General features: G+C 37.1%; 1 protein-coding gene across 11 annotated transcripts in view; it reads left to right on the top strand.

Moving 5' to 3' along the window:
* ERC1 (ELKS/RAB6-interacting/CAST family member 1) overlaps window positions 1-25,425 on the top strand; it is a 287,154-nt gene that overhangs the window by 159,931 nt on the left and 101,798 nt on the right. For 9 of the 11 annotated variants that reach the window (XM_061364022.1, XM_061364019.1, XM_061364017.1 and 6 more), the window contains one exon: window positions 14,209-14,340. The exons of the other annotated variants lie outside the window; for them this stretch is intronic. In XM_061364022.1, coding sequence (XP_061220006.1) covers window positions 14,209-14,340 — 132 coding nt within the window. The remainder of the gene's footprint in view (window positions 1-14,208; window positions 14,341-25,425) is intronic. 11 annotated transcript variants of the gene reach the window in all.

Here is a 25,425-nt window from a genome sequence, read left to right as displayed (position 1 = left end):
AGAAATGTATTCTTTAATGCCATCTTCCATCTGCAGGATTTATTCCAGAGAACAGTCTGATGTATCAGACCTGTATTTTCTCATTGAGCTCAGATCCACCTTTGGTAATTATTCAGATCAAAGCATTCTTTTTCTCTCCCTTCCTCTCCCAGTACTTTTTAGACTTCAATTACATCAGGGAGATGTTTCGGCCTCCCTCTCCCTGGATGATTCTTTGTGCTACCCAGCCTTGTAGGTGTCAGTGTTCCTTGGGCCTTGGGTGTCATTGGTTCCTTGGGTGCCATTAGCACCTTCACAGGTGGCTAGAATTTCACCAAATGGTATATTCAGTTCTAGGTGAACCTCTTTCTGCTGTGTAGAATGGAACTCATGACATAAAGCACTGAAAGGATATGAATGTGCTTTGCAATTTAGTTTTTAAGAGATGTATTGGCATTCTTTTGAAGAGATAATTTTTTCTTGTCAGTCACCGTAAAGGATGAAACACTGTTACATGTTCTTGATGATTAAGCTAAATATGATTCTGAGTTCAGAGTTGATGTGAATCCGTTTTGTACTGACTGTCTTTCAGTATTACACATGACCTTTTAAAATGAAAATGGAGCAGGTATGAACAAATACAATCTCTAACAAACCTCATGAAAATCTAAATGGAATAAATGTATGCAAATTATTCCTCCTATTGTATTTGAACTAAACACAGTGGTAGCCAGTAGGTAGTTTTGGGATCAACTGACCCTCCAGCTCTTTCTCTGAGTCATTCTGTGACAACTGGCGATGCATTAGAAAACAGGATATACATATGCATTAGAGACTTTAATACACATCATGATTCGTTAGCCATGTAATATTCCAGTAGCAATTTTAATTTCCAGCAGCTTTTACAATATGTTACAGAAAGCACAATGTTCCACAAGCATTGCATTCTATACTTATTTGGAGGGTTGTGATTTTCAGCACTGTGTAAGCAGTTACTGTAGACACAAGCAAATATTTAACCCTGGCAGATGCTTTGAGAAAAACTAGTTCTCGTTCTTATCATATCATAACTCTCCTTGTCAAGACAGCTTTTCCTGGACGTCCAGGAGAAGTTCCAAAAACGGTGACCTTTTAGGCTGGCTTTGCATGAGTTACAATGAGGGAAGTTTCATGGGAGGGAGATGGATTAATTTGAATTGTAGCCTTTTTTTCAGGAATTTAAAATTTGTAATTAAGCATTTATGGATGCATCTACTTTTGTGACATAGGAAATGTATGGATAATGAATAGACAGCCTCACTTCATATCTTGTTATATCTGTGTGAAGTAATATAGTAGTTTTGGACACGGATATTCTTTGTAATACTTCCTAATGGAAAAAAAAAAGAAGAGGCATTTTTACAGTGTTAATATCTTAAATAATTTTTATCATTTAATATCACAGAAGCAGGACTGGAAAGAAATGCTAGTTCATTCAACAGCAGAGAAATACTGCACAATACCAAAAATCAGCCTATAATATGAAATAGCACTATCATGAAATTACATTTTCATGTAAAAATAACACTGTTGGATTTCCATCTTAGCAAGAGTGTAGTGCACATAAAAATGAGCTTCTAGCTAAAAAAAAAAAGTTTCCTCCCTTTTCTCTACTGAAGTCATAAAGTACAAGTTTATTTCAAGGAAGAGGATGAAGACTTGCTAACAGATCACCAGATAGTAAGTACAGCAAGGTAGGAGAAATATCTTGACCAATAAGGATGAATGAAGTCAAGCCCTGCACCATCTGCCTAGATGAATGTTAGTCCTTTTCATCTCTTACCCTGTCACATGTGGAGCTGATGGACTTCGCAAGACAGGAATTCTCCATTTACTTGAAGGAAGCTCATCAAGACAAGCTTTTGTACACATTAAACCTGAAGAGTTGGGGTTTTTTTCCAAATTTTCCATACAGACATCTGATACCTGTTTCTCCAAACAGCTGCATATGGAGAATATGTAGTAATATAGGTGACCATTATAAAGTGTAGATTTACCTCTCCAGTTTCTTAATTTTACTGGATTTGTGAGATCTTGGTGTTCCAACATTCTTACAATGCGAGCTGTGAGCCATGAGCAAACCATGGGACAGCCCTGTCTCCAGTTTTAGTAAAGATATTTTTTTCTGATGAATGTTTACAAGGTCTGACCAGTTTCGTTTTGCCCATGCGTGCAGTGTTGCATGTTGAAGCAACAACAAAAATAACTTCTTTTTGAACATGAAAATGTTTTCCCTCAGAAGCAGATTCCTCTGTTCCTACATGAGTTATTCATTTGTGTTATTAAAGAAAAAAAATGCAGGGGTTTCCACCATCTAAATATCAGAAGAAATATATGATCTTGTTCTTAGATTTGATGTGGCAGTTCTTACAAAGACAGAATCTGTCAGTCTACATAATCAATGTTTATGGCATTAAATACATCGTTAAGGAAATACCTTCTCCTGTGTCTGACCAGAAGCACTCCTTATAGAATACCTGTTACCATAACATTCACAGAAACTAAGCTTGAAAACACTTGACATTTGGAATGGATAAGCATATCCCTGGATAGACACTTAGCCATCTGCTCTATTTGTTTTCACTTCAGTTTAGTTTACCATACATTTGTTCTGTTCTAGCTAAATGTATTCACTGCCTTCACATCTTTAAAAAAGATGAACCATTTGACTCTGTCATCTTAAGCAATGTAAAAATGCTCTGCAGTCTTGAACAGACAGCTGGAAAAATTTTGTGAAAGTCACTATTTACAACTAGCATTAGGCACTCTCCCAATTATCCCAGTATTTCCTTAACTGCAAATTGAGATTTGTAGTGAGAGAAAGCCATTATATGGCTTGAGAGTTTTTAATGGAGGAAAGAGGACTCCCTACATCCTAACATTTCTGTGTGATCCATCAGGAATATTATTCTCCAGACACAGTTTCACCCAGTCTTTTCTGCAGAAACATTAGGTGTGAGTGGAAGATGAAACCTGCTATTTGTACTCTCTTGCCTGTTTGGCAAAGAGCAGGATTGGTACCCTTTATGATATGCCAGAAACTAAGTACAGTGAAGACTGGACAGCTGAATTTGTGCCAGCAACCTTAACCACTAGATGTTTTTTGCATAGGTTGGAGGTTTTTTTCCAAGAGTAGTATCTGAGTTCAAACTCCTTTCCTAAAAACTGTCAGAGAGATTAATGTAACTGTTGACAACATGGTGTGGTTCCTGTGAGGAGGCCTCTCCTGAGAGCAGAAAACATTGAGGGCCAGATTTAAGCAAAACAATAGGAGTACATTCAAGGGGAAGAACAGCTCTCTTTTCATTCTGGTGTCTTATTTCATGAGCCTGAGAAATGGCAATAAATTTACTTTTTTTCCTCTCTTCTGATATTTTTTTCCCATCTCTTTCTCTCTCACAAGCCTTTTTTTTTTTTTTTTTTTTTTACTTGCTGTGTTGAAAATGGTTTCTAACACATCTCTTTCCCAAGAATAAAAATGTCCAATTGCCTCAGCTCATGTCATGGTCTCATTTTTCAATAAAATTTCTGTTCTGCCTTGTTCTTGTTTTGCCCAGTAAAAAAAAGAGGGAATGGAGTGATGAGGGGCACCTAAAGGCAGACAGAATTCAGAATTCATTATAAAAAGATAATGCATGTGGATTTCTTTTTCAATGCCTATAGCAACACATGCCTCAGCATTCTCATTTAAAAATTTCCTCTGTTTCAGTAATAAAACCTAATTCACTTGATTCTAATTCAGTATTATTCCTTAATCTTGGTTACTAAGGTGCTGAAGTTGCTGTCACCCCTAAACTACTCTGGTTTTGGGGTTTTTTTTTGGCAGGGTAGGGAAGTGTTTGGGTTTTGGGGGGGATTTCTTTTTTCTTTCTATTGAAACAAGCCTATTCTGTCTTTAGCACTTTTTTAATGAAATTTTCCTCTGGCTGAAATATCTGAGGATATATCAGAACAGCTGCTCTTACTGTGATGTGCAAATATTAGGTGGGATTGAGGCTTACGCTGCAAGTCATTTATTCCTATTTGACAGAAGGTTGTAAAATACTACAAGTCAGCACCAGTCCTTTCAGCTGTTGAATTTTGTTTGAGGTACTTTCAGATCAAAATGCAGGTGGTTGGAAAAACTAAAGATTAAAGGATGATGGTCTCCTTAATGTTCTAGATCATGTCTATAGTCAGTTATAATTCGTCAATGATTATAGTTCATCAACAATTATAGCAGCCTTCCAGTACCTAAAGGGGCCTACAAGAAAGATAGAGAGGGACTTTTTACAAGTGTATGTAGTGATAGGACAAGGTGCAGTGGCTTTACACTGAAAGAGGGTAGATTTAGATTAGATATTAGGAAGAAGTTCTTCACTGTGAGGGTGGTGAGGCACTGGACAGGTTGCCCAGAGAAGCTGTGGCTGCTCCATCCCTGGCAGTGTTCAAAGCCAGGTTGAACAGGGCCTTGAGCAACCTGGTGCAGTGGAAGATGCCCCTGCCCATGGCAGGGGGGTTAGATCTGAATGATCTTTAGGATCCCTTTCAACTTCCAACCCAAACCATTCTATGATTCTATGACAAATTCTTTTTAGGACATTGTGTTGGTTTAGTTGCTGGTTTGATGATGGGTTTTGATCTAGCTATAATTACCATAGTAAAACAGTCTTGGAATTAAAAATAAGTATTTTCATGAAAATATTATTGGTTAGCAGAACTATTAAAAAAAAAACAGTGTTAAGAAATATTAAACAACAAAACAGAAAATACTGCTGTCCCACTGTACACATCAGTAGCACATTCACCTCTTGAATAATGTGTAATGATGTGGGCCATTCACCACAGAGAAGATATGGCAAAAGCAGAAGAGGTAAAAAAAAAAAAAAAGGAAGAAAATAGTAAGCATAAGGAGAAACTTCTATTTCAATAGATATTAAATAGATTTAAACACTTGAACATGAAAAGAAATGAGTGAGGACAAGGGCCAGGGAGTACTTTTTCCAGCTTTACAGGCTGAGAACAATAGATTAACATTTTTGATTATTTAGGGCTAACGAAAAACAGTAACTATATTTCTCTTCTGAACTAGTTCAGGCTTTTATGGAAACAATTGGAATTTCATACAAAGAAGTGGGAATCTCTCAGAATGTTAAGTGTTTACACTTTCTTATCCTTTTGGCTTCTATGCCTGTGAATTGAAATGGTAATTTTGGTCAAAGCTGCAATTCTGTGTTGCCTGTTTAAATGCTACTGTCAGTGCAACACTGAAGATACACCAACAGGAAACTTTTATTTCAAGTACTTCATTGCAGTATTTTTAAACTGTTTTCTGATGGTGTTAATATCTAAATGCCCAACTTTAACTTTCGCTTTTCAGTATCCTGTTTTTCTGAATTTTTTCTATTAGGTTTCATGTTCCATACATGCATATGAATTGACTGCTGCTGCACACTAAAATCATTCCATTTGCCCTGATTTTTTTTAAGTTTCTGTTATTGTATCTAAGTCATAAATATGTTTATTTCTTGTATTCAAATGCATCTTTAAACTTCAGATACAGTGGTAAGGCTGATCTGTGTGTTTACTGTAAAGGAATTGATAACAGAAACCTGGTTTTAATCCTTTAAGTAAAACATTTTGCTAAATTAAATATGTGTGTGTTTTGTTAGTAGCTGAATCCAGCTGGCTTCCAGAGGGATTCCGGGTGGGTTGGAGTGTTCCCAGATGGTGTGAGAAACAGCGATAATTTGACTGTGACATGAAATTGGTTTGATGATCTCTATTTTGAAGTTGGGGAGATACGGGTACATCTGCATGAGTAAAAGTAATAATGATGGGCATTTTTTACATTAAGTAAATGCATAGTGGTTAGCAATAGCATCTTGCTAGACTGTTAGTCTTATCCCTGAACTGATGGTTAAAGGAAGCAGTTGCTAGCACAAATACAGTAGCTGCTCTACTATGATGAAAATCAAGAAAGAGGCATCAAAGACTAAAACAAATGTATGAGACCAGAGGTGACTGCAGGAATTCCCTTCAAAACTGAGAGTGGGAGAGATTCAATGGCATTAACTGCTGAGTAAACATTTCCTCGGTGGTGGTGTCTCACTAGCAATTTTTGTCATACGTTCAGCTATGAAAAAGAGGGAAGACGTGAACTTTTATAGCTGGCTGTCCCTGCATGCTGCTTCTCTGCTCTTTTTTTGCTGAATGATTGAAAATGAGCAAAGAAAGGTAGGTCTTACAAGTACTGTGATGTATTAGTACAATGATGATGACAGGGCTGACACTGGCAAGGAGAGTTCAGCGGACTAGGCCTGTATCAAGGGAATAATGTGTGGGTTCAAGCTTCATATTAATAGTGCAGTTAGTTAAAACTGCCACTATTTTTTTTTATTTGCTGTAATCCCATATCAATTTAGGAGTCTTGATTCATAGTACTGATTTATGTGTGAAGAAGAAATCCTTTTGCAGTAGCATTTTCCCAATTAGCCTCTCAAATACCACCCCATAAAATAACATAACATAAATTACAATAAAATAAAATAGACAACTAGCAGACAAAGAAAAACCACAAGCCTCCATAACAATTACATGCTTTTACTCACTTCAGAGCATTTTCACAACTGTATTGTCAGCCTTCGGTCTTATTCCAATAGTCCATGCAGTGACCTAGTGTGGCTAGATAGAAGTTTAGTCCCTGTAGCTTTTAAAAAATACAAATGTGGTAATTTGCAACAGCTGAAGCAAAATGTTAAAGCTGTTGGCACCCTGTGTCAGCTGCTAAATGGTAAACCTGCTTGTTAGTATTGGCAAGGTACTTTAGTGTGTCTGTGCTGTTACTGATGAAAAGTGCCTGTACAAAACCAACATACCTAACTGATTGCTGTGTTGGGAGCGCCAAGCTCAGAGTAACAGGAAAGAAGTGTCAAAAACATTGCAGTTATCAGGGAGAAACATTGCCAGTTTCTCATAGGGATAATCAGTTTCTCATAGGAATAATCAGGTTTGCCTTTCCCTTTTAGGCCTGTGTAATAGTGTCTAAAAATGTCCTTCTTCCTCTTCGTTCTCCTTCAAGAAATGTATAAATAATCTAGATTGCAGTGGAATTCCTCTTCAATAGCAGAGAAGGTAATAGAAATTATGGGCATAATTCAACTAGTATCAATTAGGATCCTTTCTTACCATTACCACAAGCTCTGTGTATTTTAGGTTGCTCTAGATATTGAACAAAACTGCTGTATATTGTGGAAACACTTTTTGAAAGTGACACACCTGAGTGGTAACATAAAATTTTCCAATTTTAATGTGTTTGGGTGGTTTTCTTCCCGTGTAAATATGTTTTAGAGACAAGTGCATGCACATTTTGCCTTTAGGATTATACGTGTTTCACATATGGAATGTAATTTACATCTTGCCGTACCTCAAAATTATTCCTTTTGGTGTTGTCATTCAGTGCTAATGCTGTTGGTTTTGCTGCTTTTTTTGCTACTTCTTTGTGACCTGTATATGACCTGTATCAGAAATGATTTCACATAACTTCAGATGGACGAACTGATTCTATGTTTATTTTCTTGGCAACAAGAGAAGAGTATTTTTTTTTTACTGGTGCTTACCACTTCAGTTAGGTTCTATGTAACTAATCTTGGTACCAATATGTTTCCCATCAGAAATTTGTCATGTTACTTTACAGACATATTTTACTATCTGTGTGGGGATTTTTCTTTCTTCCTTTATGGGGTAGGTAGCCACGAGGACTTTGTGCAGGGTAGAGCAGCTGCCTCCCTGTTTTTATTTTTTCTATTTTATAAACTTCTGTAGTTGAGCACATTTTGTGATTTTCATTTCAGTGAATGTCCATACAGGTGACTTTTAAAGTGTGCATCCTTGCCATGTACACAGGAGCAAATATTTTTGTTAGCAGCATCATTTTTAGTCCTGAATTACTGCTGAGTGTTGTCCTATAGCTGTCCTACAGCTATGATATTCAAGGGACAGTGCTGTCCAAACACCACTCTATTTCCTGCCTTTCTATTCGAAAGAAAAATTCACTGGCCATTTCTCATAAACTGTTGGTTTCCTTATATTTTTTTTTTTCCTCTGTGCTAATTTTAATGCACTGGTTCAATTCAGCATGTCTAGAAATAATTTTTATCCTGCAACTGATTATTCTGCAACTGATGATCCTCCAGTGCACACATACTCTGGATGTACACATTTTCTCTTTTTCCACTTGGTACTCTCAGGAGAATGTACTCATCACCTCCTGCTGTCCCTCATGTTTTCAATGTGGCATAAGCAGTGCTATGGCCAGCTTTGTTGCACTTCCCTCTCAACTCCTGGTGAAATGAAATTCTTCTACTGCAGTTTTATTTCATTGTCACATGTTGTTGTTTTTCTGCATTTATACAACTTGTCAGGCTTGAATTCCAATCCATGTGTCTTACTTGGCAGATGCAATTTTCCAGATGTCGACATGATGAGATAGCCGTCATGCATCTTGAGTCTGATCTCTCCAAAGATGAGGAAATGTTAGTGAAGGAGTTCCTGCTTGTCAGTTTCTGTCTTTTCAGCTCTTAGACTGTTCCTTTCATTCAGGAACTCATGATAACCACATATGCTGTAGATGTACTTTGAAAAAAAACCCTCTTTGGCTCACTCGGTGAGATACAGAGACTTCATATAAACCTAATACTGGATATACTCAGCTTCTGCTTAGACAGAGAGAGGTTTCCCCATCACAAGTAACCCCTGATACTGAAGCTCTTTTGCCAACTGAGGGCATCAGCTCAGCTGTATGCAACATTGATGATACTAGCCTTAGTATTTGTGGTTATTATATAAACTCTCCTGGTTTTGCCCAGCAATATATATATATACATATAGTAGCAGCTGTTTACATAGTAGTTTGCCTCTCTGTTACTTTGTTTTTATTTTCAGTATCTCTACTATTTGATCTTTGTTTATTTGAGGCTCATGCTACATCTTGGCACCAAGCTATGCACTACCCTAAAGGCATTTCCTTCTTCAGGAATTTATAAAGTAGTCTTCAATTCTGTTTTCCAAGACAGCATGCTGTGGGGTTTTTTTATTGCCATTTTCTTCAGGATATGGTAATGAATACAGAGGGCGAAATCATCCACCGTGGACATGTCCTTTGAATAAGTTGCACAGGGACCCCAAACAGTCTTCTTGAGCTAGATTCTATGATAACTACCATTCAAGTTACGTACCATGGCCTACATTTACCCAATGTATACTCTTGAAAACCCATCAAGTTGAAGTATTGTCTCATCTGTGTAAGAGGTATTTACAAGTACCAGTTTTGCATGTTCTTGTACAGAGCCTTTTGCAAGTAGTTGATGGAGCTGAATGAAGAAGCCTCACCTAAGATTTAAGGGCCTAAGATTGCTTCTGAAATCAAATGAAACTGTAATTTTTAGTACCTTCACATTGTATATTCTCTTAAAGGTCTTAAAGACCCTTTTAAAAAGGTCTGCAGGTTTTTGCAAGTGTTTTTCAGAGAAAAGCAGAGATTAGTTAACAAAACCATTTATTTTCATCAATTGCCATCTTCTGAAGAGTAGCCTTCTCATTTTGGTATAGCATCTTTCCTTCTGGGTTCTTCAATGCAGTAGTTTAACCAGCACTGCAGAAACCCACCTTCCATAATTTAGTGAGAGTGTTTTGGCATCTTTTGGTAGACTCCTAAGATGACAAGCCAGAAGTCCTCAGTAATGAGCTGACTACGGTAGAACCTATTTTTCCTTTTTCACATGTGATGCCCCTACTGGTTATGGGCAAAGACAGGAAGCCAGGGAACTTTATGGGAGAAACTTGGTAAGATTTAAATTTTTCCTATTAATCAGCCAGCATGCACTTTAGAGTTGCAGAGATTTGTAGAGATCAGGTCCTTGTGTTTTTTAACTGGAAAATTCCTAACATTTGTAGATGGCCTGCCTCCAAATATTGGTGAAGAATTTGTTGTATCAATAACTAAATGACAGTTGGTATCCAGGAGGAAGCTTTAAGTAGTACCTGAGGCAGCTGACAGTCCTGAGTTCCCAGGTTCCACTTACTTAGTGGAAGGTCAGTTCACAAAGCAGGATTTTTCTTTGAAGGAAGAGTTTTATTCCATCTAGAATGGACTGAGATCATTATCATTGGGGTTTTCATCTGGGTTGTGGCTTTTTGAGGAAATACATGATAATGAAGGGCAGTAATTCATAGGAATAAGCGCTTGTAATGATGTCAGTGTTTAAGAAATAATTTATTCCTAGTTTGAAATGCTTCTAGTACTGTGTTCTTCCTTTCTGGTTTATGAAAGCACCCAGGTAAAATGTGCTAGTGCATTAATTACAGGGTTATATGAAAATGATCTTTCCCTACCTACGTGATTGGCTAGTCCTAGAAATATTTTTAGCAGTTAAGCATTTCACTGCTTTCTCAAACTGTTACTAATCTTTCCCAAGAGTTAACTAAAGAAATCTACCTTAATTCCATTTCAAAGAGTGCAGTTAGGCCTTAAAAACCTTTCTGAGTCTAGTTCAAGACACAGTTACGAAGAAGTTTGCCAGGATACCTCAGATTTAATTGAACCTAAACGCCTCGGTGAAAACATATATCCTCTTTCGTGCACTTCCATAAAACTTCATGACAGATTACACATCACATGAATGCAGAACAGATTAAATTGATGCATCCTTTTAACATGTATCACTTGGACATCCTACCACTTCCTTCCTGAAGTGAAAGAAAAAGACCAGAAGTGTGTGTCAGTCACACCTCCTATTCCTTTCAGGCTGTCAGACAGACATGTATTGGAATGAGTTCTGCATACGAAACAGCTATGGGGTCATAGGATAGGTAGCAAAAATTTTGATTGCTCCTGAACTCTTGGCACTCCTGCACTGTCAGATGGGGTTTTCATTTTCTTTGTGCTGCCACCAGTGAGCATAAAGGCAGGGCTGTCTCCTCTATCCCAGTTTAATTCCATCTCTGCTGTGCAATCTCATGCATATTGGACTTGGGAGGAGAGGAAGGAAGGGTCACGGAGATACTTGGTTAGGTAATACATCTTGAAGAATCCAGTTACTGTACAGGTAAGTAATATTTATTTTCCTTCTGAACAGTCCTCTGTATAAGCTTCATGAAAGGAGACTGCCAGTGCTTATCATTCTACAATTTTATGAAAATACAGGAAGACAAATTTGCCCTCAGTGTCACATTCTGATTGAGATGGATGGATGGATGGATGGATGGATGGATGGATGGATAGCTAGCTAGCTAGCTAGATAGATAGAGAGACATACATACATATATGTATATATATATGAAGCAACTCAAGTTGTACTCTAGTCCACTGCTTCAGAGGATCAGTCACTACAGGAAAAAAAAAGCAGTCACAACTGTAGTTACAATTAACAGAAGTTTTTCTCCAGAGTTTGAAGCTTATTTATCACAATAAAGGTAGAACGCTTCATGTAACTAAAAAGAGGAAAGCAGCAGCATGGGTTGAAGGTCAGTGTGAGTCTGACATGTTTTGAGAGTTAGAGCCAAACAACTCAAAAAACATGCTCGAATGTTAAAAGGCAAATGCTGGTTCACTTTTATTTAGTTTCTTTCTAATTAGTATGTTTTGATTGAAACAGCAGTTTGTATTTTAAAGAAGAACAATTCACATGCTAATCAATTAGTCATGAATCAAAAAGCTGGAAACAAAGCAATTATTTAAAAGAATAGCCTTGAAACTCTTCTGCACCATTGGAGGTGCTACCTGGCCATGCAACTGTCTCCTACTCTGGACAGGCATCGATATGCTTTTGTAAGGTGACACCTTTACAAGAGTAAACTTGCACGTGCATCTTTTAACTACGTTTGTCTGAGACAAAGTGAAAACTTGTAACTGATCTCTCCTTACTGGGTGGGTCGTTAGTATTAGGCTGAAGATAAAAGATCTTTGTTTCTAGGTAGCTGGTTGTAGTCAACACTGGAGTATTTTAACTTGCAACCATCTACCATTTATGTTTAAGTTCATCTATTATTTTAGGAAAAGTAATTCTAGATGAATATAGATTTTTTTTTTTTTCAAGTGCGTTTTATATGTCACTGTCTTGATCAGTTTTGGTATCACCAATTGCTCTTATTCCTGTCCTTCAAGAGTTCACGTGTCTGAATTGAGCGCTATATGGTATTAATACAATATCAAATTCACCTCTTACCTTAAGTGTTAGAATGTTTTATTCTGCAATCTTATTTTAAATCACTTTCCATTTTATATGTAACTGTTCAAATGAAGCATTCCTAATTCTGTTGTTTGAAGTAGAGGGCTACGCTTCCACACTTGGCAATCTGTTAATAATATATCAAAGAAGCACAATTGATATTTATTGTGTAATGCAGATAAGCAAGTAAATACTATTCATGTCTGGCAACAGTTAATATTCTGAGGTTTTCTGTAAAGTTGTTGTTCATCTTTTGTATGAATCTTCAGTTAAGCTAATCATAACCATAAAGTAGTTGTGGAAGATATTCTCAGTGTTCCAGGAAGATTCAAATAGTATTAAAACATGCTCTGCAACTCCTGTTTTAGAAATGTATATCTCGGTTTGTTTCTTTAGAAATCAGCAATTACTTGCCCTGTGAATCCATTTTGGAAAGTAAACATCAGCATGCCTGCAAAGCCTAACAAATACTGTCACCTGTGCTAGTGGTTGAATACCAGCCTTTCTTTGCATAGAGGCAGTGACGCCAGAGGTCTTTCACTGGTCTGATATAAAGCTTTGCATCTCTGCTGGAGCACTGTCATTGAACGTGGCAGTTTTAAGACTGCCAGAAATGGTGTTCCTATAACAGGCGTCCTTGGTGATACATCCTAAGTTCTTGAAAGCAGGAACTAAGGAGTAAGTCAAGCTCGTCCTTTAAACTCCAGTGACTAATTCTTGCGTTATGAAGATTGCAAAGTCAGATTTTTTTCCAAGTCAGTCATCTTTTTCCTTATTCTTTATATGGATTATATATTTCCTTATTCTTTATATTGTGTGAAACACTTTCAGAGAAACAGTGGAAAATTTCAATCCTAAATACAAAAGGTCAGAAGACAAAGAGGTAAATCTGACAAAAAGCAAAATGCAAGAAACAAAGAAAAACATTTTTTATTCTTCCCCTACTGCTGAGATGGCTAAAAAGCCCATCTGGTAACATGAACATGCATTAATATCTCATCTGAATCCTATGATCTAAGCCAATCTGCAAGTCAAGAAATGCAGAAGTCTTCCATCAAGCTGCTCATTTTTGATAGATTTGTTAAGTAGCCATTGGTCCAAGACAATTCATACATACATGTCAGGGCAGCCTGCTTTGCAGTCTTTTGTCCAAGCTGTTACAACAGAAGCAGGAGATACACATTTATTTTCCTAGCAGTATTAAAGTAAGGAGGGTCTTCTTTACAAATAACAATATCATTAGTTTTGTATACATTTTTTCTAAGTTACACTGTTACATAAACCAGTAAAACAGTACGTTTCTGAGGAGCAACAGAGTTTTCTTCCATGGTCTCTGAATATATGTGGGACATCTGAACTTGCAATTGTGAAGATGCTCTTAATCAAATAATAGATTTTAAGGTAGCCTTGGTACATGAATGTCTGAGATTCAGACAGTCCAGATGAATCCTTCCTAATTCCTAGAGAATTTTTGATTTAAAACTTCCTTAAAGACTTAATCCGAACAATGGAAAACTGTTGAGTTAATGTTTACTTTTCTTCCCCTTAACTTGGAAATGGCAAATTCCAAACTGCAGTGAAATGTTTGCCTTCTTACCACACCTGCTTGTGAATGTGTGAGCAAATGGGCAATGCCTGCTATGTTCCCATGAATCCTGGCTTCTGTGCTTCTTTGGAACTGCTTACTAATTTTTATTTACCAATAACTCTATGCTGTACAATCTGAAAGGATTCTGGTATATCCAACATGGAGGGCAAGCACTCTTTCTTTCAGGTCCTGCTTTGCTAGCTTGCTTCTTCTCTTTGCTGTAATCTTCCTCCTACTCTTGCATCACTTCATCTTTCTCTCCTCTCTGCGAAGATAATTCGCCTGCCGTTGCACCTTGGGAGGGAGAAACACATTCTGGTTGGCATAAAACATGGTTGATTAAAAGGCTGTAATTCCAAACAAGCCATCTTCACCTCGTCTCCCGTCATTTTCCAGGACAATCTACGTAAAAAGGATGATCGGATTGAAGAATTGGAAGAGGCACTCAGAGAAAGTGTTCAGATAACTGCAGAGCGGGAAATGGTGCTAGCACAAGAGGAGTCAGCCAGGATGAATGCTGAGAAACAGGTCTGCAATCTTATAAAGTCACTGGTAGTCTTCTTAGGAAAGTAACCAGACAGTAAAGTACTATTTTCCCTACTCTACCATGAAACACAGATGGTTTTGTTTGATGATCCTGTATCACTGTTCCAACATTAGGTAACAACTCAAAAAGTCTGCAAAGCCTTCATGATAAGTTGTATTTCATAGGTAATATTTTCTTGAAGTTAAAAAGAAATATAAGGTATCCTGAGATTTAAAATACTATTTTAAGTAGTAACTCTTCTGATCTGCCTTGCCTGTAAAAGCTATCTTCCTATGTGTAACCATACGTAGGTTCACTGTGTTGGTCATTGAAAGTGCTTTAAGACGATTTTTATTAGCATAGTTGAGTTTGTGAACCATGGTCTCATTGCACTTGCAAAACAACTGGATAAAGAGACAAATCCCTTAGCCTGAGCCAAGCATACACACAGAAATACATATTTGTGTGCTGAAGCCACACGTATAAACTTCTATGCATTAACTGATTCTGTCCCACTGAAAAGATGCTCTGAAGAATCTGATTTTAACTCACGTAAGTAATCATTGAGAAAACATACCGTAAGTAGTGAATAAAACTCCATGAGAATTTGATAAAATTTTTAAAGGAGAAGCTGAACCTAGCATTCTTACTGTGCTTTTTGTGAGCCTGTTCAGTATCTTTCACTCTTCCTTACTTGACCATAATTAACAAACAGGAGCATTTGGTCGGTTGCAGTTGCATTGCAATGGCGTGATCTTCTCTTTGTTATTTAAATAAAAGAAGTTCTGACTAAGTGCACTTTAAACTATTTTAAGAGGGTTTTTCCAACATATATTCTTATATCACAGACTTCGATGAAAAAGAGGATATAAATGTGTTAGTAATAATCCAAGTTTCAGGAAGAAGAAAGCAACTGTTTCTTTTTAGAGTAGAGTCAGGCTCAGGTGTTCACTGATAGTCATTCTGAGAATAACCCTGATTGCTGTACCCTGAGATCCTAGACAGTGTTATGGAATTCACTTTCAAGAATGCCTTTTTTCCAATGTTCTTGTAGCCTTTAAAAAAATTGCATGAAACAGAAAAGTTAACTAGGTAGTAAATAACACATCAAAGATTAGATCTCCTTGAAAGGAAAATACATAGCTCCCAAGGGAGAAGGTTCTATGCTGAGATGCAAAAATAAACAACATAGTATGTGATTTGGTGCCTAGGATGTCATAATGTTTAAATTTCTTTGTTACAAGACAAAGTGGCCATTTCTATATTCTTTGAGCACCTAGAAGCATATAAAACTCACTCTTTGGAGTCTGTGCTAAAAATGCAGAACAAGATGAATATGGCTTCGTGAATTTTTGAGGGGAAAGTTTTAAAGAAGGTAGAGTGTATTAATTTTGTAGAGGTTAGAAGTATCTGAAGTTAGAGAACTAAGCACAAAGATGAACATCTACAAATTCTATGCACACATAATGTGGGCCTTTACTAGAGGATGGTCACAGGTCGTCTCAGCATTAAAAGTGAAAAGGGGTTGGAGTACAGTTTTCAAAGGATGGGTTGCTTACATTTGATTCACTAGGAAAGAGGTATGCTTGTAGCATTAACATGATCAAAGCTACAGACAAGGAGATTACTTCACAAATGAGCACAACCTGCACAAGAATGATTTTTGCTTAGGTCCAAACACAGAAGAAATGCTACCGAAGAACTTCAGTAATACAGATGTAGTCAAAAAAGTCTTATATTTGAGATGTTCCATAAAAGAAATTCTGCAGGACTTAAAAAATAAATTTTAAAGAAGTTTGAGTCAAAGATACTATCAAGTTTAACAAAAATATGCAAGTTCTGTCCTAGATGGAAAAAAAAAATGAAGTAGTAAGGAAGATTCAGTCACAGGATGCAAAAGGAGATCTCTTTTTTAGCATCTTGAGCATGAGCTCCTCATAGATGTCTCCAGTGTGAGCTGTTAGCAGCAGGTTTAATATGGATAGAATAAATAAGTCTGGGTTAGTAAAATAGCGAACTGTTGTTACAAAAGTGAAGCTTTATTTATACATGAGGTATCCTAAAACAAGAATATGGGAAGAGAATAATGCTTTGGGAATATGCACAAATTTCAAGTTTGGCAGTAAGGAGACTTTTCAAAAGAATTCACCATCAAAGCCTGATAAGAGGCACACAGTGAGGTCAAATGGTCAGAGCTTGGTGGAAAGGGAAATACCTGGTGAACGGAGAGTTCAGATCGGGTGTACAATCTGAAAGATGAGGCAAGGCAAAGAAATGTGGAGTCTGATGCTCAATAAGCCATAAGCATCAGTGAGAGAGATTGAGAGGAGAGGAAGAGATCCAAGATGAGTAAGATCTGTGGGAAAAGATTGGTGGAATATGATAGGCAACAGCATTGTGGGAAAAAAAAAAAAAGCACAACGTAACAATTTGGATGTTGCAGTACAGAAGGAATGGGGAAAAAGAACGATGGATTGAAAGTAGCAGTATTGGAAGAGGGAAAAGTCAGCATCTGTACCTTTACTGATTGACAGCAGTGTCTTACTCCAGCAGGAGAACTAAACCGCCAGCTCTGACCAGTTAGTTTTTAAAATATGATCGATAAGACAGCACAAAGGAAAAGCAACTGGAGTGTCTTGTTCCAGCCTGCACCAGGAGAGCTGCTGTGCCCCATTTGTCCTTCGGGATTTTGTTTTGCTATCAGTTAAATACAGTTAAGTAATAAAGTGCTGGCAAGTAGCTTTTTTTTTCCAAGGTGAGGAAGAGGCTTTTCTTCAGCTGGTTTTCAGTTCATATTCCTTCAATTACTTTAAAAGAATGCCCTCTTTGTTTTATCATGTTCTGTGGTGGTTCTTTGTAGAGTTGTAACAGACACCCTTAGATAGCTTCAGTTTTAAAACGCAGAGTTCTGTTTTACATATGATATTAATGGCAAATTCTTTTGTTTTTATAAACAAACTATAGGTTAGGAACATTCCTAGACCAAGTATGAGTGATATGTGTGATTTTTAAAATGTCAGTGTTGTCCAAATGCATTATAATTTGCTTTTAATTGCATGCTTTTTCTTTCCTCTCTTCTATTTATCTTGTTTTCTACCATTCTGCCACTTCACTGCCTGTCTGAAGCTGTTTAATGAATCAGTGCATGAGGTCAACCATTTTGGCTTTAAGTGGTTCAAGGTATGAGGACATCTCATTTGTGTGTACCTCTGCCCCAGTATTTAATGTTAGTTTTGTAGCTGTGTGTTGTGTAATCCTACGCTCCATCTCGTCATGATGTATGGTTTCCTGCTATTTTACAGGCTTCAGATTTGAATTACAGTGTCCATGAAGCTACTCAGTATTTCATGGTTCTCAAAGACACATTTCAGATTAAAATCTTGCTCTCTTTAATGCAGTGTTTGGAAATATTCTGGCAGTGTGTATTAACTTTGGCAGTAGGTTAACTATATACGACAAGATGCCTCCCTCTGACTAAAGCTGACCTGGTGCATCTCACCATCCCTTCTCTTGCAGTGGAAGGCAGGAGGTTATCTTCTATGTCAGCTTAGTCATAATCAGCACCATTCTCAGGACAGTGCTGGAAATGTGTTTCAGTCTTCATGAGAGAACAAGGCCCTTTTTGTGGAATAAAGTGAAACAGAACTTCAGGTTCGTTGATTCAGTGACAATCGATAATTAGCGTCAGGTCCTTGGCTAAAGGAGCACAATATTAGAATTACTTACATTTTGAGCCTTCATTATTGGAAGGCATAGTTTATAAATGTGTACTGACCTAAGGTACTTATGCCCTCCCTCACTTTCCTGACTTTCACTCCCATACTTCAGTACATGTCCCTTCATTTTTTTGAGCCTGGGTCCTTCTGGGGCCGTGTTGTGAAAAGGACTGTCTTGGTTTAAGCGCAGCCAGTAACTCAGAACCACTCAGCTGCTTGCTCACTGCTCCGTTTCTTCCCCACCCTGCTCCAGGTGGGATGGAGAGGAGAACCAAAAGAATGTAAACCCCACGGGTTGAGATCAGAACAAGCCAATAATTAAAGTATAATGTAAAACTACTAATAGTAATAATAATGACAAGGAAAATAACAGGGGGAGATACAAAACTAAAAAAGGAAGGGGAAAAAAAAGAAAACAATAAACCTAAGTGATGCATAATGGAATTGCTCACCGTCCGCTGACTGATACCCAGTCCGACTCGAGCAGCGATCTGGCCCTTCTGGGTAGCTCCTGCCAGTTTATAAACAGCACTGCACCATCTACTAGGAAGGAATAAAATAACCATTACAGCTGAACCCAGGACTGACCTAATTCATGGTAAGAATGATCTGTTTTTTTGAAGTACTCTTTTCATGGAAACCAGTTTGCTGATCTGGTTCCTGGATCCCCAGGCAGAACTTGAGGAACATCTAAGGGAACACTGAACTATAAGGGCAGGACTGAGAAGTGGAGGCAGGAATTGCTTAGTATTAGTACTAAAAATATTTTTACTAGAAACTATTACTGTGGCTTTTACAATAGGCTGCTATTTCTATGAGTGAGACGGTCCACTGCCTCACTGCAACGTATGTTTCTCTATCTTTGTTTATTTCCTTCAAATTTGAAAAGCAGCAGTGTTTTATAAATCTAAATAATATTTCTGCTGATAATAGTACAGCTCTGTTCTCATATGAATATCAACTCCTGCTTAAATGCACTCTGTAGTATAAGCTACCATCTAACTCCTTACCCTATAACGTTGTGGCAAGTAAACACATGAAATACTGGCCATTACTAGTTCATTCCTTCCTTCCTTAAAGTAGTTACTTAAACTGAAATTTCCAAGTTAGCAGTCTGATCTTGACACCCTCCATCAAATTTTTTGCAGTTTTGGTTCTCAATGGGAAATTTTAACTGAAATTTTAAGAATGTAGACCTATAAATAGCTACATCAGTTTTCATACACTATATCTTTTACCTTGCAAAGGGCGGGTTTCTCTGCTTTGCTTTTTTGGGAAAAATACAAGACTGAATACTGTAATGGTAATCTATTGTTTGAATGTATTATGCTAATTGCTTTGTTCCATTGTCTCTGAAAGTTATTTCTGCAGGATTTAATATTCTTTCAGGTACCTATTACATGTAAAATATGTTGATAGCAAGACTCCTGAAATTCTCTGTCACATACATCTACTTCAGAATTCGTATCTGCTTATTTAGTAAAAATAAATGTGAAATAGGTTAATGATTCAACAAGGACCTCCTTCACAGATGTCTCCTTTTCCCCTGTCTTCTATTCACCAGCATTTCTGTAGCAAGTACAAGGACTACAAAGGTTTGAATGCAGAGTGCAGCCTCCAAGAGCTTTTTCTGTCTTACCTATAAATTTCTTAGAGAAATTCTACTTAATTTGTTAATGAAACCGCTCATTTGCACTTCCATCAGACCATCATTCTTGTCCTATTTTAACTTTCTAGCATATATTACTTAGATTACATTTTCTTGTGAGAATAGAAACTACATTTAAAACAGAAATAATCAGACCCTATCCTATCAAGTACCTTCTAAAAGTTCAGACTAAATTAAAACACATACCTTTTTTACTGTTACTAAAATAGTTCTAAAGTATCTTCTAAAACATGTTAAGTTTTGGAATTCTTTCAGAGCACAAATTCTCACACATTAAGTTACTTCCTACCAGTCTCTAAATGGAAAATATAAAATGGAATTTCGCATGAATGAGTTACCTATAGGGTGTCTTCTGAGCACCACAGAAATATCAGAATTCTAACTGCTGTGTAATAGATGCTGGACAGTTTGCTTTTAATTAATGTTTTTGCCTCTTCTGTATCTCCTTATGAGAAGTTTGATAAATCAAGTGATTGGAGATCAAGGCATTAATCCAAAGTATGGTTTGGGGGTAGAGGTGCTGGAGCCTTATTGCTTCCCACTGATTTTTTAAGCAGTTTACATTGTCTTTGGCTGAACTTCTCTTGAATATTTTCTACAAAGCGCCTTTCTATAGAAGTCTGCCAAACTAATTTTGAGTGTATGTATATACATTCATGTGCAAAGTTATTTGTGTATTTAATTCATATTAAGAAAAAAATCTGTACTAAAGCCTCCCATTTTAATTTCTTCTACTGGTAAATTTTTTTAAGGGCTTTTTAAGTCAGTTGTCAGCCTGAAGTGTAGTCTTGCCATTCTGTTTAAGTGATTTCTTTTTTTGTTTAATTCTTTTGTCTGATTCTTTGCCATCGGTTAGAGATTGCACTTTGGCACTTTGGGTAAAGTCGACTGTGTACCATGACTTTGTCAATGAATATGCTAAATGACATTTTTAGAATCACAGCTTCTCCCTAAAGTTACTACTTCTACCAAGGTATTTAAATAGATTATGTAGCTTCTTCCTTTAAAAATACAGATTTCTGTTGTGTCACACTCCATACATGGGAAGGTATGTAATTCATTTTGTGTTCAGTAATGTACTTCTTAAGAGCTGTAATGGAGGAGAAGAAATCATGCCCAAAAAAATCTGAGACAGATCTTTTTGTAACATTATAGGTGAAAAACTATTTTAGAATCATAGAATAGTTTAAGTTGGAAAAGACCTTTAAGGTCATCCACTCCAGCCATAAACCTAGCACTGCCAAATCCACCACTAAACTATGTAAGTACCGCATCTACACGTGTTTTAAATACCACCAGGGATGGGGACTTTGCTTCAGTTTAATACATTGCACTCGTTTAAGATTGCAAAGTGGGCAAAATTTGCTGACTTTTAGGAGAATATGGGACACTTAAAGGATAATTAACTTCTGTTCAAAATAAACATGAAGCGTTCACATTTAATGAGATGAGAAACACTGGTGGAAACTGATATAGATAGAAATCTGGTGCAAGTGTTATCTTTTTGTCTGGACTTTATCCCTTTTTATTGTTTAATAGATAACTACTAATTTCATATGGCTTTTATAATAGTCCTAGCATCTCTCTACCTATTCCATAATGTTCTCACATACTTACCTCTAGACAGTATTTTATTTGTTGTGACTCAAGAGGAAATCAGAGTCTTGCATATTTGGTCACATTAATACTTGCCTGGAATTGTAAGGACCCAAGCAAATATTTGTGTTATGATTTGTTAATTTAGAATTTCTGATGCATTTTCCTGTTGTATTCAACTGTGATCTTAGATCCAAGTGTGATACAGTAATATGTAGAGTATTAGAAAAGTTCATTAGTCTTATGGATTAGGTTTGTAGATTTAAAATACATGCTCTGTTTCTGACATTTTCATTTTATTTCCCTAAATCTGTGAAATGCAAGAAAATAAAGTGTATTTCTTTCCAGACCTATATAGAGAAAAACAGAAGAGTAACAAACTTGAAGTTCATTAAATTGAGGATGCCTCTTATTTTGAAACGTTTCCTACTTAAACAAAAGCTTTTGGACTTTGCTGTACTGCTGTTTACCATCAGATTCCTTCAAACCCTTCACTGAATTTCAGCCTGAGTTCACTGGCTTGGTACAGTGGGATTACTGTCTAGTTACTGTGGTTAAGTTCTGCTATTTGCTTTCTGTTAACTACAATGCTTAAGATTTGCTTCCACAAGTTAGTAGAGGGGAAAACTTTGCTAAGCTTGCCAAAGAGACTGTACTTCTTCAGGTAGCCACATGTTTACCCTTCATGTGGCAATGCATATGCTTTCACGGAATAACAGTGTTTTCATGTATTTGTGTTCGTGATCCTTAATGTCTTCTGGGAAAAGAGTGTTAAAGTTGAGCATACCATTTTTTCACTACTTGTAGTGAGGTAATACATCATCCCAGAATTTTTCTCCTTGTAAAATCAATCTTTGCTATATAAACTGACAAGCTATGCTATGTAGCACAGCAGTTAAGTATTTACTTTGAATATTGTTCAGTTACATCTAAACTGTCTACCATGGTGACCTGTTAACCTGAAATGCAGCAGAATGGAAATCAGCATGATCTACAGAAGGCTTCTGGAAACCTCCCGAAATCCTTGGACAATTAGTCTGAGCTGAAAGGCTTCCTTTGGCCCAATTGCTGCTGCTACCTCAGCAGCAGTCACAGAGCAGATGTACCCTAAGAAAGGTCACATTATTTGAAGATGTCCATTTCTAGAGTTGTGACTGGAGTATCATGAATTAACCACAATTCTAGAGAATTCTGTTTGGATGTAACACATTATGCTGAATGAGTATGTACAAAACTGTGCAGAATGTACTATAGTCTCTCTGCTTCCATAGAGATATTTAAAAGGTGATAAAAATCTAGATTTTTGGAAGGTTGTTTATTATCCTTAGTGGTCGCTGCTGTGTTCCTGAGGGGCTGGAGAGATTCATTGCTAGCCACAGGAAATAAACACAAGACAGCTTCCTAAGTTTACAGATCCATGTAACATAAAGCAGGACAGCTTTCTTTGGTATGGTTACAAGGGTTAAAAAGCACAATGAAAATATTTTGTAGGACAATTGTTCCACTTGAGGGAAATGCAGAAATAAAATTGTAACTTGTTATAGTCTTCAGATACCAGAGACAACATCAGGTTTCTGTTGTAAGTAGAAATCAGGATTATATATACATTTTCTACCGGGCCTGACTCAAATATTTTGTATCTGTTAAGCAGAGACAATTACTGCTGCTTTCTCAAGAGCTCTTGTCCCAGCAGTAGGCTGTTGCTTATTTATATGGCGTATGGCCCTTGTTTAGGAGATAGAACTGTCAAATCTACCTCCAAACATCCTAACAGGACACAGCTGTGACTTAATCAGTCCTGAAGTCTGGCGGCTCAGTAGTTTTCTCTTTTCCAAACATCTGTGAATTTTAATTCCTCCTCCTTCATACAAGAGCTCAGTGCTGTCCAAGTATAAGCAAAAAGCACTATTGATTGATACTCAAGTAACGTAATCCTTGACAAAGACTTACGTATTTCTATTTCTGTGGCTTCTGTAGGAGTAACATGATAACGTCATGTATCTGATCAGTCTAATTTAGTGCTCTTCATTGCCTAATTTATCAGTGGACAGAGAATAAGGATCAGTATGGAGTATTAACTTCTCTTCATTATCAGGTGCTTTTTTTATAATGAAAGATTTTGTTGAGAGACCAACTCATGAAAATAAGAGCCATCAACTAAGTATCTCACTTTCACATTGATAAGAAAATTTGCATTCAGCTACAGTATCTTGCAGCTTTTCAGACCACAGTCTTTTGTTCTCTTTCTCCTTTCCTTTTTCCCATATAATAATGTAAGAATAGGACAGTGACACAAGTTCTTTTAAGCCACTAAAACACTGTATTTTAACAGGGATGCTGAACGTGCAAAATCGTAACCTGAAAAACGGAGGCACAAAGACTTAAGTCTTTACACACTAATGTAAACAAACACAAAATTCATCCCTAAAAGTACTGCTGTATATTACAGATTATCAGAAAAATCTTGCCTTTTCTCTGGAAAATCGATAATCCACCAGACACTAACTCCCTTCTGCTGCAAACAAAATAGAGCTCCTCTGTGTGCAGTCTGACAGAGCCCTCTGATGCTGTACACGGTTGACCTTGGCAAAAGACATGCTATAAATATGACATCCACTTCGAGATGGAGGTAAACGTGATGCATAGAAACATCTTAATTGTTGCACAGTATTCTGCAGTGTTTATTTCCAAGTGTCTTTAGATTGTCTTCAGCTAAGGAATTCCAGCTTGTGAAGAAAAAAAGGTTTTCACTTGTCTTTATAGGATCCTGTGGCAATGTTTTTTAACAGTGACCACACAGAGCAGGTGAAGCAGTAATATAGGTTGATGTGTATAGTGTAGGGAAGAATGCTCTTTTTAGGTGAATATCTGTTCACCTTAATGTATCTTAAGAGTGCCTGCAATTACAGAATAAAAATTAAGGGAAAGGATCTTAATGCCTTATATATCTGCTTCAAAAGGATTAGTGGTGGTCGTATTGTCACAGTGGAGAAGCCAGCAGCTGTGATGCAATCCTCTGTACCTCTACAGGCATATGTATACTCATGCACTGGTTGTGACTAAGAGGGGCTTGAATTGGAGCCAGAGCTCCAGCCTGTGTGGTAGGGCAGAGACATTCTGCTTCATACCCTTCTGCTCTCAGTGTGGCAGAGCTTTCAGCTGTTCCCCTAGTTGAGGGCTGTCCTTACCTTACAAATCAGAAATTGCATTTTAATTTTGTCAGGGGGAGACGAGATTTTTCTTGTCACTGCTTACTTATTTCTCTCATTTTCCTCTGATATTTTTAGCTTTCAAAAAGCTATGCCTAACAGCTTTCCCATATCTATAAGAATTTGGAAGTTGTTTCTTTAATTCAGAATAGCCAGGAATTTAGTTAAGTGTCTTGGATAGAGTCTTTAAGAGTACCTAAAGCCACCCTACTGCTTTAGTGAAAATGGGGCTATGATGAAACCATAATTCATTTCCCTCTTATTTTGTGTAAAGGTTTATTAGCTTGTGATTTAAGCAAACCATCTGGTCCTGCTGGCAATCCAAGTTATGTCAGACTCAATGCTTTCTCCCTGTAATATGTTACTTGAGGCAGTTAAATTACATGCTTAAGTCCCAAGTCTGGCCTGTGCTTTTTCCATGTCTTAACATCTGTTCTGGGAAATTTTTCTGGGATCCAAACAAGTTTGTATGGAGCCAGAACTCTTGCCTTTGTCTTTCTTTTCATGTCTATTTCTTTCCCTTCTCTCCACCCTGCAGTCTAATCAGTTCAACTACGTATAAGATAATGAAGAAATTTGCAGTCCCTTTCTCATTTCAGTAATGTACACAGCAAAATGAAAACCGTTCAAAAACTCAGAAAGAGCTGTGGGAAAGGAGGAGACTTTCCTCTGAGACACTGAGTGACACTTTGAGAAATGTTAGGCTTTTTTTTTTTCCAGTCCTTGTAGTGTTTCTTACTACTAACTTGTAATTGCGAGGCGTTGTTTTGCTGGCCTACTTCATTTTGGGCAAACGTACAGATTTCTAGTACATTTTGTCTTGTAATGCTGATTCCATGTTTATGCAAGAAAGGTCTATGTTTAGAAAGCTAATAATTTTAAATACACAAGTTAGCC

The sequence above is a fragment of the Neopsephotus bourkii genome, unplaced genomic scaffold, assembly GCF_033783945.1.
Source record: "Neopsephotus bourkii isolate Nb327-2 ecotype Australia unplaced genomic scaffold, CSIRO-AGI_Nbou_v1 NB_1183, whole genome shotgun sequence".
Classification (NCBI taxonomy): Eukaryota; Metazoa; Chordata; class Aves; order Psittaciformes; family Psittacidae; genus Neopsephotus; species Neopsephotus bourkii.
This window is presented reverse-complemented; position numbering and strand designations above follow the sequence as displayed.